This window comes from Lepus europaeus, chromosome 12, assembly GCF_033115175.1.
Source record: "Lepus europaeus isolate LE1 chromosome 12, mLepTim1.pri, whole genome shotgun sequence".
Classification (NCBI taxonomy): Eukaryota; Metazoa; Chordata; class Mammalia; order Lagomorpha; family Leporidae; genus Lepus; species Lepus europaeus.
This window is the reverse complement of record NC_084838.1, coordinates 12,922,803-12,940,475: the sequence shown is the minus strand read 5'-3', so window position 1 is coordinate 12,940,475 and position 17,673 is coordinate 12,922,803. Positions and strand designations below refer to the sequence as shown.

General features: G+C 42.1%; 1 protein-coding gene and 1 pseudogene across 1 annotated transcript in view; both read right to left on the bottom strand.

Annotated features, from left to right (window-relative positions):
• Positions 1-17,673, bottom strand: part of C5 (complement C5) — an 86,394-nt gene that overhangs the window by 2,450 nt on the left and 66,271 nt on the right. The window contains exons 32-39 of the mRNA XM_062207652.1: positions 14,864-14,945; positions 13,865-13,913; positions 8,626-8,728; positions 8,206-8,280; positions 7,999-8,104; positions 6,599-6,682; positions 4,699-4,788; positions 2,107-2,190 (exon numbers count right to left, since the gene is read on the bottom strand). Of these exons, the coding sequence (XP_062063636.1) occupies positions 2,107-2,190; positions 4,699-4,788; positions 6,599-6,682; positions 7,999-8,104; positions 8,206-8,280; positions 8,626-8,728; positions 13,865-13,913; positions 14,864-14,945 (673 nt within the window). The remainder of the gene's footprint in view (positions 1-2,106; positions 2,191-4,698; positions 4,789-6,598; positions 6,683-7,998; positions 8,105-8,205; positions 8,281-8,625; positions 8,729-13,864; positions 13,914-14,863; positions 14,946-17,673) is intronic.
• Positions 8,769-8,844, bottom strand: LOC133772131 (U2 spliceosomal RNA; annotated as a pseudogene).

Below are 17,673 nucleotides of genomic sequence, written 5' to 3'. Positions count from 1 at the left end.
GCAGTGCGTTAACGCTGTGGTCTGAAGCACCGGCATCCCATATGGGCACCGGTTTGAGACCTGGCTGCTCCACTTCTAATCCAGTTCTCTGCTGTGGCCTGGGAAAGCAGTAGAGGATGGCCCAAGTCCTTGGGCCCCTGCACCCATGTAGGAGACCCAGAAGGAGAGAGAGGATAGATAGATAGGGAGAGAGAGAGAGAGAGAGAGAGAGAGAGAGAGAGAGAGAGAAAATCCTCTATCCACTGGTTCAATCACCAGAGCTGAGCTAGGCCTGAGCCAGGCTCAGGCCGGAGCCAGGAGCCCAGAGTTTCTTCCAGTTTTCCCACATGGGTAGCAGGGACCCAAGCACTTGGACCATCTTCTGCTTTTCCCACACCATTAGCAAAAAGCTGGGTCAGAAGTGGGGGCAGCTAGGCCACGATCAGGTGCCCATATGGGATGCTGGCAGCAGCTTTATTGGCTACAATTTGCTGCTGGCTCCCAATCTTTGTTTCCTGCCTCTTCTTGTCTGGTAGACATTTCTTGCTGCTCTTTGGCCTAAGTATCGTTGTGTCTTCCCCTTCTTTTATACCTGAGTTTCTATTACAACGTTTCATACCACAGGTCTGTCTCCTGAGCCAGAGACTGTGTCTGACTCCTAGCTATGAAGCTGTTAGAACTTGTTGGTAAAGCTTACTTTACAGGGCCAGTGCCGTGGCTCACTAGGCTAATCCTCCACCTGTGGCACCGGCACCCCGGATTCTAGTCCTGGTTGGGGCGCCAGCTTTTGTCCTGGTTGCTCCTCTTCCAGTCCAGCTCTCTGCAGTGGCCCAGGAAGGCAGTGGAGGATGGCCCAAGTGCTTGGGTCCTGCACCTGCATGGGAGACCAGGAGGAAGCACCTGGCTCCTGGCTTCAGATCAGCACAGTGCGCCGGCCGTAGTGGCCATTTGGGGGGTGAACCAACGGAAGGAAGACCTTTCTCTCTGTCTCTCTCTCACTGTCTAACTCTGCCTGTCAAAAATAAATAAATAAATAAATAAATAAATAAATAAAGTATATATAGCAGTAACACATATGTAACAGTAACTGTATAGATGGTAGATTTTCATTAGTAATAAAAACTCCGGAGTATGCACATTATATTAGTTTGAGCTCATTTTCTTAGGCTTTCCCAGTGACCATAGCTACCTGTCAAAGCAGTGTGTGACCAGCATTCCCAGCACCACCTGCCATCCATTCAACCCCTGTCATAAGGAGAAGTGTGGTTGTGTGGGCCTTACTGGTTTTGAAAACTTTTTATTAATGGAAAATCTCAAATATATTCAGAAGAGAAAGTAATTAGCCCCAGCTTTAATAACCACTAATCTTGTTTTCACCTAGATCCTCATCTACTCTAAGCAGCCAGTGCTTTGGGAGAATTAGCAATTTATTTTTATCCTCAAACTACATAGTTTGTTCTTGATTCAAAAATGGTTTCTTATTAGTGTACAACCATTTTTGTATAGGTAGCAAATTACAGTATTTTGATATTTATATAAATTCAAAATTTGAAGTATTAAAAATGAACATTCAGAGGTGATAAAATATGCAAAAATTCTTAACTTTTGATTTTAAATGTAAAAATAATCTTCTGAATCTACAGCACAAAGAAGAAATGATAGTAATAAAATTCTGTGACTTGGGAATCTCCTGGGGCTATGCAGAATTCCTAGCAGTCTGGAATGTCCTTTGATACTATGCAAGAAAAATAAAATAAAATAACAAAATGAAATGCTTGTTATTTCTGGGATGAAAAGTGATTTATTGTTTCAGTTAAAAAGGAACGGCTTGCTACTGCATGTGATATAATTGGTGCTCAGAAGTTGGACTTGGAAAAGACCCAAGTGCGAGCCACATACCAATCTCATCATAAAGGCAATCAAGGTTCAAATAAAGGAAATGTGTGACCATCCGTGGACACAAAAATGAAATGACATCACAAATCGGTTTCTTACAGTGCAACGTTTGGAATAATAAAAACTCTACCTATCTTATTCAAGTTGCAGCCTCTGTGTCTTACATAACACCTGGCGCGCAGTAGGCACTCACTGTTTGCTGGATGGCAGAGTGAATGAATGGTTTCTCACCGGTTTTGTAGACATCCAGAAGGGTTGCTGTGTACTTGACGAAAACATTTTCTTCAGTGATGGATGTGATGCTAACTTTATAAGCTGGCAAACAAACAAACCAAAAAAGCAGAAATGAAATGATGCAGGGTTGATGCCACAAGGCCGTATCCAGTAGGAGCCAGAATTTGTCAGACAAATAAGGACGGAAGCATGGCGAGCTTTATGGGCACCCCGAGGTAGATCTGTCTTTCAGGACGCCTTCCCAGAGGGCCTCCGTCTCTGCACTCACTCACTCTTCTAGAATCAACCATTAGCTCTGGCTACTCCTGCAGAACAGGCTGACCAGGATAAGGGCTGCTGTAACTTAAATAACAAAAGCACATAAAATAAGTAAACAGGATAAAACCCTGTCAGCTATAAAGTTCAGATGCTGATTCCGTCAGAGTGACTGAGTCAGGCCCGTGGTGTCCTTCGAAGAACTGCTGACTTCCCCACAGGGCCACAGAGGGGACCCTCATCATCTATCATTCAGGCCTCCCACGTGAGCCTTGCTTCTCCATACAGCTCCACTGGCTTTGATCTTTGGTTTTAAATAGTACCCTGTTTTCTCATTCATCCTGGCTGGGATTGGCAACTGTGTCTGATATGAGCCACCCGCAGCCCGTTTTCTCCTCATTCAAGCAAGAATGCTTGATGCATGGTGTGTTTGATCTGAGCTCTGCAATGAACAGTGCGAGGGGTCCATCTCTTCCATGTGGCCTCAGAAAACATCCCTTTTATTTTTGCTTGTGATGGTGTTGAAACGAATGACCTAAAAAGTTTGTCCATTTTCGAGATCCTTCTGGTCTGAATATAATTCCGGAAATGGAGAGGTGACAGAACAGACTGTGCAGAACCAAAGGCTATGTAAATTAGTGGCTTAAAATGGATGAGAAATGTCCCAAACATCAGATTCATAAGTCTTCATGGTGACAGGGGCAAGGTAGTTACTGTGTTGGCATGGGTAGAAAAAGGAAACATTTTCCCCCACTCTACTCCTCCTGTAATAGATTGTAGCCTCCAGGAAAAGCCAGACAAGTCTTTTATTGAAAGTAGCACAATAACTCCAGATTCATTTATTCTGTTAAACTAGGTTTCTGATAGTTCAGTGTTAAGACAGTGAAAGGAAGAAATAATTTAATGAAAATGTTGTTTTAGAGCAATGGGAATATAGTACGCTCTTCAAGTCCTGGTGTATTTTATAGTTTATTTATTTGAAAGGGTTGGGGGGAGGGAGGGAAGAAGAGGGAGAGAGAGAGAGAAAGAGAGAGAGAGAGAGAGAGAGAGAGAGAGAGAGAATCTTCCATCTACTGTTTCACTCACCACATGCCTACAACAGCTGGGGCTGGGCCAGGCTGAAGTCTCAAACTTCCAGACTAAAGGCTGGAACTCAATCCAGATATCCCATGTCAGGGGCAAGTACCCAAACACTTGAGCCAGTATCTGTTGCTTTCCCAGGGTGCATATCAGTGAGAAACTGAACTAGAAGCAGAGCCAGGACTTGAACCCAGGTACTCTGATATGGGACATATGTGTCTCACTGCTACATCAAACACTTGCCTCTCTGACATATTTTTAAAATCTGGTCTGATTCAGGAAGTTTTTTTTGAAGTCAAGATGAATTCAAAGAAAAGAAATACCACGCAGCATACAAACTTCACTCTGGTGGCTGTATTTCCATCAAGAGAATTGAGCAGACTGTGAAGGAAATGACACTGGAGGGCAGGATGCACCCTAGTTCTATTGCTTGCTTCTGGCATGCCCTTGAGAAAATTATTTAATCTCCCTGAGCCTTGATCTCTTGACTGGTAAAACAGTGATATTCCTGTTTGCTGACAGGTTCTTACACGACTCTAATAAGAAACAGGGTATGAAAACAGCTGGTAAACACAAAGCGTGAAATCAACAGTAATTAATTTTTGTTTATAAATAACACCCTTACAATGTTCAAAACAAAAAAGATTCGACAAAGGGTACAATACGATCTCTTTTTTAAAAAAATCCAGAAATAAATATCAAAAACTATGGGAAGAAGACAAAGGAGCTAATTCTATCTGGGACTTGAGTAGTGATTTAGCTCTGAGCTCTGGAAAATCAGGAGATCTTCCTTTTGAAATGGAGAGAGTCTTACACAGAGATTGCAATTCTGCATAGAGTAAAAATGACAGAGTATTGCTTGGACAGATTTTTTAAAACCCCAAACCCCAAACCACCATTGCCTCTGTCTCTGCTCCAGCATTTGGATGAATACAGAACCGAAACCTTACACCTCTGTGGCTACTCCAAAGTTCCCTGTAAATATGGCTCCACGTCTGTGATTCTATTCCAATACCATGTCCTGACAGGCGTGGCGTGCATGTCACTGCTATTAAGTTTAATAAAGTCATATTTCTTGGCTGAAGAATAAGTAACTTTGCATGCTAATGCTGAAAGTTGATGGCATTTTCCTTCAAGGTGAGCTGGTGGAATGTTGCATCCATGTAATCTCTGTGTAAAGTTTTTGTCTTTGTAACGGATCATGCATTCGTAAGATTTCACATTTCAAGGAATCTATTAAATTTTTGAACTTACCATATACAATCTCAGGTTTACAAGCTGTTTCTTTTCTAGTATCTGCAGAGATTGTCAGATCCAATTCCTTCTCCATTTGCCCACAGTCAGCTGGGTTTGTGGAAAATGGTAAAAGCAAGATTAATATAAAGAAAGCAGATGTTCTCTTTGGGAGTAAATGCTGTTTCCCATGAGCCCTGAGACAATCCAACGTAAGAAATGTCAATTTCCTAAGACCTGTCCATTTTCTCCTCTTTCACAAAGTGAAACATTACACAAAGCAAAAGCAAAAGGAACAAACCCCCAAGAGATCTTGAACACAGGACTTAGAATGGGTGATTATCCACATTCAACGCTTTAGGAAAATGTATGTTTCCCTTATGGCAAGGGGGAATTCCGTTATGAATATCATCAAAAGTCCACTGAGGGGCCAGTGTTGTGGTGCAGTGGGAAAAGCTGTTGCCTACGATATTGGCATCCCATACGGACACTGGTTCGTGTTCCTGCTGCTCTACTTCTAATCTAGCTCCCTGCCAATGGCCTGGGAAAAAAGGAGAAGATGGCCCAAGTGTTTGGGCCCCTGCCAGCCAAGTGGGAGACCCAGAAGAAGCTCCCTGTTCCTGGCTTCAGCCTGGCCCAGTGCTGGCTGTTGTGGCCATCTGGGAAGTGAACCAGCAAATGGCCACATGTCTCTCTGTCTCTTCCTCTCTCTCTGTAACTCTTTCTAAATAAATAAATAAATAAATCTTTAAAAAAAAGTCTGTTGAAGGATCCTAAATGATAATGACTGATTCGTGGCTAATGCATTGTGTAAGTACCTAGGAAATGTGTAGATGTTCAGAATTTTGAAAAAATAAAAACAAAACAAACCTGGCCTTCAAGGAGCCAGTTTTTTCATTATGGTGAGTTCTGGATTTACTCCTTTGCCAAAAAGTTTGTCTTCAACTAATAGAAGACTGAAAGGAACTGGACAATAATCAGAGAAATTACAAAAACTAGAAGGATAAAGGAGAAAGAAAGAGGAGATAGTGGTTTGTCCTGGGCCCCTGGTCCCTTGGTTTGGGTTCTTTTTGTATTAGAAAGACCAGGTTAAAAAAAACTTCATACTATGCTATCCCTGTGATATCCAACAACCATCTGGATGATGCTTCTCTGTTCCTGTACGATATCAACCATCAGGTTGATCAGGAGGGGTGGACAAGCAGCTTTACAAAACTCGAGGAATTATTAACTCTCAATCAGCTGAGATTACGTTTCTACTTTCAAAAAATGGTTATTTATTTGAAAGGCAGGGTTATATAGAGAGAGGTCTCCCACATAGGTGGCAGGGGCCCAAGCACTTGGGCCATCTTCTGCTGCCTTCCCAGGCCATAGCAGAGAACTGGATTGGAAGTGCAGCAGCTAGGACTCAAACTGGCACACTGATATGGGATGCTGGTGTCGCACATGGTGGCCTAACCTGCCACACCGCAATGCTGGCCCCTACATTTCTACTTTTGAACAGCTTTCTCAGATCAGCCTTGGGTTATAAGTGACTGCTTTAAATAAGCGCAATGTTTAAATTTATCTAAAATATAATTATTTAACTTGAAAGGCAGAGAGAGAGAGAGAGAGAGAGAGAGAGAAATATCAATCTTCGATTGAGTGGTTTACATCTCCAACGGCCATAACAGCCTGGCCAAGGCTAGCCAGGTGAAGCCAGGAGCTTGGAACTCAATCCAGATCTCCTATGTGGGTGACAGGGACCCAACCACTTGAGCCTTTACCCACTGCACACCAGCAGAAAGCTGGATCAGAAGTGGAGCTGAGACATGAACCCAGGGACTCTGATATTGGACAGGGGTGTCCCAAGGGGCAACGTGGCTGCTGCAGCAAATGAGTGCCTCAAGCATGCAGTGTAGATGTGCTAAATGGACTTTACCTTCCACACACTTGCACAGCGCTCCTTCACAGACTCTCTGCAGTTTGGTGTTAGAAGTACTATAAAACATGGTGCACTGTTTATCTGTGGCAGTAAAAGCACGGTTAGGAGAAGTGGCTTGGTAGATCCATAACACATTTACTGATTGTTCTGCTACACGGGGTCACAGAAATAGCTTATTCCAAACATTTCTTTTTATTGCTAAGGACCATGGAGTTTAAATTATGAATTGCCTGTACAGTGGTCTCTTTATGCTCAAAAAGATCTCCCCAAGTTAGCTTAGTTCTGTGCTTGAAGTTTTCCTGTTCATCACCTCTCGGCCTTTTGGCTAAGATCAAGTGTGAAGTTTTCCTCTTCAATATTCATTTCCTAGATTGAAAATATTTGATATTCCCATGAATCAGAGGAAAATAAGTTATGTTACATGAGGATCTGTTGAAAGAATTATAATTGTTTAGGTTGGACAAAGGGGCTAAGCATATATTCTCTGTGATTTCAGAAATAAAAATAGAATGACTGCAAGTCAGAGTTTGGTTCATTTTAAGAATTTTCTAACAAGTAGAACTTCCCAAGATAGAGTCATCTAACTTGTAAATCAATAAACTCTCCAATTACTCAACATTCCTGGAAGTGGTTGAATAGTCAAATGTGGGATCATTTATTCAATAAACACATTATATCTATATCTATATCTGACACTATTAGCTACTATGGTCACAAGGATGAAAACATTCTATCTGGGCTTGGTGAGAAAAACATGCAAACCAATAATTATAAGGCAATGTGACATCTGCTCTAACAGAGGTATCTTCAAAATGTAATGGGAATGTAAGTGGGGTAGATGCTGTGCTGAGAGGAATAAATAGGTTACGGGAGCTTCCTTTCTAAAAAGAAGAGATGCAACGAGTACTGAAAATGTACACCACAGATATACTTGAGACAAAGAATTTAAAGCTGGAGGCAATATAATCCAGTTGTTTTGAAAATGAAGAAACCGAAGACAGAGGCGAAATGATTTGCTCAGTGCCCTCAGTAGTTTGTGTATAGTAGTGTCTGTGCAGTAGTTTGAAGTATGTTGAATGCTCTGGTTGAGACTTTTAAGAAGAGTGAGCTCTAAGAGAGAAAATAAATGAAATTTCCAGGCCTCTAGTGGAGCTAAAGCTTCTGTAAAGAATACAGAGGATTATAAAGATAATCGAAAATAAATCTTAATGAAGAATGGGATGGGAGAGGGAGTAGGAGATGGGATGGTTGAGGGGGGCAGGGTGATAAAGGGGGGAAGAACCGCTATAATCCAAAAGTTATACTTTTGAAATTTATATTTATTAAGTAAAAGTTTTCTATTAAAAAAAGTATACAGAGGAGTCTTCCAAAGCAATTTTTAAAGTAGAGTTGGTTACCTGGTCTGTGATATTCATACACTGTGAAAGTAGCAGGACTCAGGAACCCAACTTGAAACAATTCGAATATCCGGAATCGGACACAAAGAAAATCAGTGGAGGGAATCTGTTTGACAAATTCAAGAAGTTAAGGAAATTACGGGAGAGAAGATACTTATAGATTTCATATCGTGATAGTAAGGGGGAATGTCATGATGGGAAACTTACTGAATTCACTTGCAGAATAACATGTCCATCTTTGATTTGGTAGTCAGTTAATAGTTGATCCACCCCTTCCACAAGCTGAGGGAGGAAAGAAAAAACTCTATTTTAGTTTCACCATCTTTTTGCTTAAATGCATTCACCTGTTGATGGGATGTTAAAGCACAGGGATGCAATCCATCATCTAACGAAGTTGAAGAGCAAGTCCTGTTTTTGAAACATTAACATGTACATTCCATTTCAGAACATGCAGTGTACGCTCCACTTCATTTCGATAAATCAAAACTTAGGTAGTTGGCTATTTTGGAACATATATCCTGAGTGATTTTATGAAAATAACATATTAAAATGAAAAGAAACAAGTTTGTCTATAGAACAGAAAAGAAAGCCAAACACTCACAGCAATATTAAAAAGGAAACACTTACAGCTCTTAAATCATCTTGGTTGGCACTGATTCCAGTGGGCAAAGAAATATCCATCACTGCATGGGACGATCCAGATGATGACTCTTCCCTGCTGGCCTTGTAGCTAAAATAAGCAAGAGATTAGCAAAGGGAATAAATAGATACAAGGGTACTTCAAAAAGCTTATGGAAAATGCATTTGATACTACACTTGATCTTAGCCAAAAAGCTGAGAAGCTATGGAAAATGAATTTGAAAGATATGTTTACTTTTGGTGCAAAAAAGACTTTGACATTCACACATAATTTTTTCATAAAGCACATTTCCATGAACTTATTGAAGACCCTTTGTAGATAAGATTCTTTAAGAAAAGGCTATCTTTCCCTACTCCTTAGCTGGCTTTAATTTTTTTAAATTAATTTATTTATTTGCAAGGCAGAGTTTCAGAGAGGGAGAGACAGAGATAGAGAAAGAAAGATAGATGGGGAGAGAGAGAGAGAGAGAGAGAGAGATCCTCCATCTGCTGGTTTACTCCCAGATGACCAGGGCTAGGCCAGCCCAAAGCTAGGAGCTTCTTCTGGGTCTCTCATGTGGGTGCAGGGGCCCAAGTGCTTGGGCCATCTTCTACTGCTTTCCCAGGTGCATTAGCAGGGAGCTGGATTGGAAGTGGAGCAGTGATGACTTGGACCAGAGCATTGTCTTTATCCACTATGCCAAAGTGCCGGCCACAGCAGGCTTTAATTTTTAAATTTGGGTCTCCATGTATTTGATTTATATATGTCTATAATATAGGGGTTAGAATTCCTGAATCTGAGAGTTACAAGAACTCCTTCAGTCATCTCTTCTCTTTCCTTAGTTGACCATTAACATCAAAGGGCCACTCTACTGGAGAACACAAGTCATCCACCTCAAGTGAACCAGCTGGGGAAACTGAGGATGTGAGCAGAGCCCATGTTCAAAGTCAGGAATGAAAAACAACGAAGGTCTAAGTTATTCATTTGCATAAGAATTGATATCAGGGCCAGTGCTGTGGCATAGCAGGTAAAGCCGCTGCCTTTGTGCCAGCATCCCATGTGGCTGCCGGTTCGGGTCCTGGCTGCTCCACTTCCGATCCAGCTCTCTACTGTGCCCTGGGAAGGCAGTGGAGGATGGCCCAGGTCCTTTGGCCCCTGTATCCTCATGGGAAGACCTGGAGGAGACTCCTGGCTCCTAGCTTCGGACCGGCACAGCTCCGTCCATTGCAGCCAATTGGGGGGTGAACCAATGATGGAAGACCTCTCTCTCTCTCTCTGCCTCTCCTTCTCTCTCTGTGTAACTCTTTCAAATAAATAAATGAATTTTTTTTTTTAAAGAATCGATGTCTTCTATGTCTCTCACTTCTTGCTTTAATTCTTTTTTTAATGAAGCACATTCATAGGAGAAAATTAGTTGTAAACTGTAAAGAGACTCAATAAACACATCTGGGCAAAGACGGAAAGAAAATACACTTAATGTATTTAGTGGGATTATGCTTGATTCTGTCTTTTCTTTCTTTTCTATACTTTCCTCCATTTTCTAAACTTCCATACTACTTTATTTTAAATAAGAATTTTTCAGGGACTATCCCCTGTTTAGGAAGTTAAGGAGAAAGGCAGAGGGGATAAAATGGGAGATTTTTTTTGGAAGAGAGAAAAGAACACTGAAAGAGGAAATCAAAAAACTTGGATTTTATTCCAGTTCTGCTGACAGATTTCCACGAATCAAGTCCCCTCTCAAAGCTCATTTTCTTTTTTATGAAATTAACTCTAAAGAAGTATACATGTGTCTTTTAGGTTTGTTTTTATAATTCCAAGTTTTCAGTCTTGGGTGTCAGAGGCTTGGTGCAACCACCCAGCAGAGTTGGAGGACATAACAGAGGGATAGTTTGGTGGGGGTGGGAGGGGAGCAGAGTAAGCATGGTTCTGTTCAAGCTGAGTTTCAGGTTCCAGCCTCAGTTCAAGTTGCTTGAAGAAGCAGCTGAATATTTGAGAGTAGCGCTTGGAAGAGCAGTTAGGATGAAAGCAAGAAGAGGTGAAACAGCTTATCGAGATGGAAATGAGCGGATCTCACTCAGTGGGAGGAGTGTTTGTGAAAAAGGAGACAGTGTGTGAGCTTGTGGGATGTCAGGGCTTTTCCTCCACCACACTTCACACAGCATATATAAAGCAGCCCCTGCTAGAAGTTTCAGATGTAATATTTACCACAGTAACTAAAATATGGTAAAGTCTTAGATGCGTTCTTCACCAGCTGAATCGTTTAGATCAGGAGGTGGCTCGGCACTGCACTGTGACATCTGAACTATCCTGAGTTGGGTGGATAGAGCAGGGAACTCGCTCACAGAGGCAAAAGCACTCTGTCAACAGGATGGAAAAGGGCCTCCCGAGTGCAGGGTGTCCCTGAAAAGGCTGTCGGAGCCTTGATGACTGGTTGCCATGGAGACTGTTTCAACTGTGGAACAGAAATCCTCCTTTCAAGAAGCCTTTTGCCTGCTGCCAAAACCAGCAATCTTCCCCAAAGGCCTTTTGTTGCAAGAGAAATGAAATCTTTTCTTTCCTTAGGAATACAACGGAGAGGTTATAAAAAGCTAAGTACACGAAAGAGACCCTCTGAACACAGAAACTGTGTGCTGGTATTTTTTAATCAGGAGAGAACATATTTGAAGGCAAAGAACTTCTTACATGAATAAGGGACTACACAGTTACTTTTGGAATTCTCCCAACCTAAAAGGAGCCAAAAGCATATTCAATCCGCCTTTTCTGAACATTCTGTCCTCAATTTGTAAAATCAAAGGATAGAATATTCACTATCGCGTTTTTACTTGCTTTCTTTTGGATGCTGACAATCCGAATTAGGCTCCCTGCTAATGAAGTCAAACGAGTGAATTTTTGATCAGAGCCGTTTTATGTACGGCAGCACTGGCAGGGACGCTGAGATACGCGGGCCGATATCCTTGCTTTACAGAAGCCTGGGGAAGCAAGCTCATCTGTGTAAGGTCACGGGAGCACTTCCTGGCAGAGGCTGCCCCACAGGTGCTCCACTCCACTATCCTTTTTGTGCCGACCCTATGGGGTCCCATGCATAGGTTCTGGTTCTGCCCAGAAGGTAGCTCCTGCTTGCCTCTGGCAACCTCTGTGGATTAAGCGATAACTTTGCTTGTGTCCCCCTCCCCGGCAGACAGGTATTCCAGGGTCGGTAATGGCAGTTAGGAAGAAGCCGCCTGGGAAGGAGTGGTCTTAATGGGAAAACTTTAGGGAATGTAGAAGCATGTTTGAGAGGGAGAGAGGGAGAGACAGAGAGAGAGAGAGAGACAGAGAGAGAGAGAGGAGATCAGGGAGTGGCCAAGAAGAGAAATCGGGCTGGGAAGGGAGACTCCTAAGGAGAGTGATCAGACCCAGGACCACAAACAACGCAGGGAAACAGCTGGGAGGGAGGCACTGAGAGACCACTTGCTGCTCCCCATTATCAGTGGTCTCAGATTATTGGACTGAAAGAGGCGGTTTAGATGCTGGAGTGGGCATCAGGGGTCAGAGACCTCAGTCCCCAGCTCTGTCTCATATTCTGTGAGAATTGGCAGGTTCCTTTACCTCTTTGGGTCTCAGTTTCTTTATTCTAAAATAATGGGATTACTGTAGCATCTCCAAAGTCATATTCAACTCTAACCTATGACACAGCACTACTGAACTTTCAGATTATCCATCCTGAGTGCTTTGGTTTCACGTGTGATTATAACCGAAACCAGAACTATGCCATCCATAGATGTCTCCTTACTGACAATACAAAGAGTGAAGGAAAAAGAACCGAACAGGAAGTACTGAGGGGTGCTGGAAAGAGGAGGGCACAGCCCATGTTCTAGTGCTGGCCCTGTTACTAACCAATTCATTCTGCACAGTCAGCACAGACCAAAGTACACACATTTTTAAAAAAGCCTACATTTACATAAGCATTTTAGGATCATGGCTGTGGTAAGCAGAATAATAACCCTCAAAGATGTCTGTGTCCTAATCCCCTGAACTTGCAAATACACTACGGTATGTGTATCTGGCAAAAGGGACTTTATAGATGTGCTTACGGAATTGAGAGAGGGAGATTATTCTGGATTATCTGGTTGGGCCCAAATGAATTGCAAGAATTGCTATAAGGGAGAGAGTAGGAGAGTGGAGAAGGAGGTGTGATGATGGAAGAAGGCAGAGTCAGAGGCCGGAGGATGCTGTGAGGTTGGCAGCGAAGACAGAGGAAGGGCCACAAGCCGAGAAACACAGGCAGCAGCCAAGATCTGGAAAAAGGCAAGGAAGTGGATTGTTCACTAGAGCCTCCAAAACGAATATGGCCCTGGAAACTCCTTCATGCGTTGGGGTCCAGTGTCATGGAGCAGTGGGTTAGGCCACTGCTTGGATTGCCTGCATCCCGTATCAGAGTGCCCGTTCGAGTTCTGGCTACTCTGCCTCCAATCCAGCTTCCTGCTAATGTGCCTGGGAAGGCAGAGGATGGTGGCCCAAGTAGTTGGATCCCTGCCACCCACGTGGGAGACCCTGATGGACTTCCAGGCTCTTGGCTTTGACCTGGCCCCACCCTGTCTGCTGTGCACATTGCAGGAGTGAACCAGTGGCTGGAAGGAGCCTCCTTTCTATTTCTCCCTCTCTGTCACTCTGCCTTTCAAATAAATCAATAAAACTTTTTAAAAAGTAAGGTGGTGTTGTTTTAAGCCTTTAAGTTTCCAGTAAATTGTTACATAGCAGCAACAGGAAACTAATTTAGTTGTCTGTAGTCAGTGAGCAGAGGGTTCAATGGTTCTCAACCGTGGCTCCATCAGAGTGACCTCTAGGAGTGAGGTCTGAGCTTTGGACATTTCCACAAACTCTCCAGCCGACTTCAACATGCAGCCCATGTTGAGAACCACCAGCTGATGATGGCCAGGTAGGAGAGCAGGCGCTGCTTATCAGAGAAACTTCTGTGTTTCCCTCCAATACTTATATCCTATCTCTACCCTTCTAAAAGACAGACAATTATTATTATGCTGTTTGAATCAGAAGACAAAAAAGCAAGAGAAAAGTAGATGGGAGCAAAACCAATGCTATTCTTTATAATTAAGTAGTTATCTAGGAATGCTTGTCATCTTCTGTATGTGAAAAAATAAATAATTTTGTATGTTCTGGACAGCTTAACACTCAAAAAGATACCAAGGAATAACACTATGGCAAAAGTAAGCCCTTGAAGTTTACATTCCCCTGTGGAAATGGGCTTACCTGGCACATGCTATGATGCGTTTGTATCCCAAGTCACTGTAGTAGGATGCTAGCACATACAACAAACACACAAATAAAGGGCAAACTATTTTTAGCAGTTTTGTCAGAACAGAATCATTAATGAGCAAGTCTCTGAACACACTTAAAAATTATTTGTGGTTTGCAAGGTGGTACTTTCGGTGACTTTAATGAAAATTCATAGCTATTGATAATACCAGGAAGTCTTTCAATAATTAGAATAGTTCTCTACTTTCAAAAAATTTATAACTTAAGGAAGACTAATTTAAGGAAATATGTGTAGTATATTTAGGGGATTTTGGAGGGAGGAAAAAGCAGATGCCTGAGTTTGTTGGGAGTTGGCAAGTTTCCTGTAGGAACAGCCTGTGAGCTACAAGTGGAAGATGTTAGGGCAGAGGCACCAGCATACATCCTGGCAGTGGGACAGTGGTTGGGGCGGAGGACTGGAGTACCAAGTAGACTTGCTTTTGGACTGGCAAGGGGGAACCAACTAGCGCAGGGAGGCACATTCAAGAACAAGGTTATACAGCATGAGTTCTGGAGCAGAGAAATGTGCATTTGCCACATCTCTTGGAATAGAGAAAGGCTAAGGGATGGGAGGTTAACAAGGTGATGAGGGAATTCAGTCTCCTAAATGGAACGCTGACAAAAAAGTAACAGAAATTCAAGGTTGTGGAATTAGACCTTTCTGAGTCATTACAACTAGTTACACTTTACAAGTAACACAATCAAAACTATTTCTTCATCAATAGTGAATACATTTAGCTTAATTATTTAATAATAGTTGAGAACTATTATTAAAGAGTTACATGTATTGTGATAAACTGCAGTGATGTTTACTTGGATGGTAGCATGCTTAAGAATTTAATTAAGAAAAAAATTTTTTTGAACAAGCACATTTCTCTTAGTCACGTAAACTCTCTATGTGATGTTCTTTATGTTTAGCAAAAATTACAATGTAGATTAAATCACGCTGTTTACCTTCAATGTCCTGGGCTTCAATTTTCAAATTAAAGCTGCAAATTTCCTCAGAGGTACTTGTTTTGTGAACTACTGTTGCTACCTATATTGGGGCAAGTAAACAAAAAGATTCTATTTAAAATGGGTTAATGAAAAGGGTGTTCTGGAAATACTGTTGCTGCAAATATAATGCTTGAAACATTATTTTCATAATTGAATACAAATGGTATACATTAAAGACTCATTTTTTTCCAGCAGTTAAAGTTGCTGCAAATTTCATATTCTGAAGCAGCCGAAAACCCCAAAGTCAGCAAAAAGAGAACAAACAACTCCTGCAGGCAGAATCTAGGTCTAAACCTCTTGCAGTCAATCTGAGCAGCTTACTCTACAGGAAAGTTCCCGAGGCTCTCGTCCTTGAACCTGCATACTTTAATTTTACACATAAAACATGACTGGGAGGGTGTGTTTCTCACACCCTATAAGCCATCACGGGAAACAGCAAGTTACAGGTGCGTATTGATGGGACAAAGTGCTGTCACACTTTGCACTATGCACAGCAATCAGAAATGACAGAAAAGTGGACGATCCGCCCCCTTCCAAGCAGTCTTATATACAGCCCTTGAAGGAATAGGTGTACTAAAGATTAGAGCATAATTAATATAGTCAATAGAGTGTTTTTTTCTTATTTAATGAATTTTAATAAGTTCAAAATTCTATAGTGTAATTTTTCTCTATCTAATGGGTTTTCCTGATTTATATCCTAGTTTTTCAACTTCCTGACTTTGTGCTTTTAAAAAATTTTTAATTAGTTTTTTTATTTTTATTTTTATTTGACAGATAGAGTTAGACAGTGAGAGAGAGAGACAGAGAGAAAGGTCTTCCTTCCGCTGGTTCACCCCCCAAATGGCCGCTATGGCCGGCACTATGCCAATCCGAAGTCAGGAGCCAGGTGCCTCCTCCTGGTCTCCCATGCGGGTGCAGGGCCCAAGCACTTGGGCCATCCTCCATTGCTTTCCCGGGCCACAGCAGAGAGCTGGAGTGGAAGAGGAGCAGCCGGGACTAGAACCTGGCGCCCATATGGGATGCCAGCACCGTAGGCAGAGGATTAATCAAGTGAGCTACTGCGCCGGCCCCAGAAATTGTTAATTAGTTGTTGTTTTTTTTTTTTTTTTTTTTTTGACAGGCAGAGTGGATAGTGAGAGAGAGAGAGACAGAGAGAAAGGTCTTCCTTTTTGCCGTTGGTTCACCCTCCAATGGCCTCTGCGGCTGGCGCATCGCGCTGATCCGAAGCCAGGAGCCAGGTGCTTCTCCTGGTCTCCCATGTGGGTGCAGGGCCCAAGCACTTGGACCATCCTCCACTGCCCTCCCGGGCCATAGCAGAGAGCTGGCCTGGAAGAGGGGCAACCGGGATAGAATCCGGCGCCCCAACTGGGACTAGAACCTGGTGTGCTGGTGCCGCAAGGTGGAGGATTAGCCTGTTAAGCCACGGCACCAGCTAGTTAATTAGTTTTTAACATATTCAGTATGATTTGTAGATACGATTCTAAGAACATTATATTCCCATCCTTCCTCCCCCTTCATTTCCCTTTCTGTCTTTTATTAGTTTTTGTGATAATATATTCTAAATTTACATTACTGTAAAAAGGCTTAATCCTTCACCAAGGGGCCACTGTGGCATAACAGGTAAAGCCCCAGCCTGCAGTGCCGGCATCCCATATGGTCGCCAGTTCGAGTCCCGGCTGCTCCACTTCTGATCTGCTATGGCCTGGAAAAGCAGCAGAAGATGGCCCAGGTCCTTGGGCCCTGTACCTGCATGAGAGATCCAGAAGAAGCTCCTGGCTCCTGGCTTTGGATTGGCTTAGCGCTGGCCATTGTGGCCAATTGGGGAGTGAACCAGAGGATGGAAGACCTCTCTCTCTCTCTCTCTCTCTCTCTCTCTCTGCCTCTCCATATCCCTGTGTAACTCTGACTTTCAAATAAATAAATAAATCTTTTAAAAAAAACTTCACAAAAAAGAAGTTTAGCAAGTAAAAAGACCTTAATTTAGTGAGAATATAAATAATGGCTATAAACAATAATTCAACAGAAAAAAATGACCATTTCACCCATTTTATACAGTAAATTTTAAAGTAATCACAGATCATTAAAACTATAGTAATATAACATACTTAATCAATGGCTTGACAAAGGTATAAAACAAAGTTTTACAAAATTATATTTGTAGCAACACTGATACAGACATTTCTCTTTCTCTCTCTCTCTCTTTTTAAATATTAGCTCTCACATATAAGGGAGCTAAATGCTGTATTCATCTTTTTGGGTCCAGCTTATTTCACTCAAAATGATGTCCTCCAATTGCAACCATTTTGCTGCAAATGGTAAAATTTCATTCTTTTTATAGATGAATAACATTCCACTGTGTACATATACCACATTTTCTTTATCCATTCATCTGATTATGGACACCTTGATTGATTTCAGAATTTGGCTATTGTGAGCAGTGCTGCTATAAACATGGTGGTACAGGTATGTTCTTGACACATTGTGTTCAAGTCTTTGGGGTATATATCTAGTAGTGGGATCGCTGGATCATATGATAAGTCTATCTCTAGTTGTTTAAGAAATCTCCACACTGTTTTCCACAGTGACCACATTAATTTACATTCCCAAGAACAGTGTGTAAGTGTTCCCCTTTCTCCACATCCTCACCAGCATTTGTTACTCTCTGTGTTTTAGATTTTAGCCATTCTGACAGAGGTAAGGTGATATCGCATAATCAATAGAATGTTCATTTATGCTCAAAACAGGCAGTTTAATTCTGTATGGACATA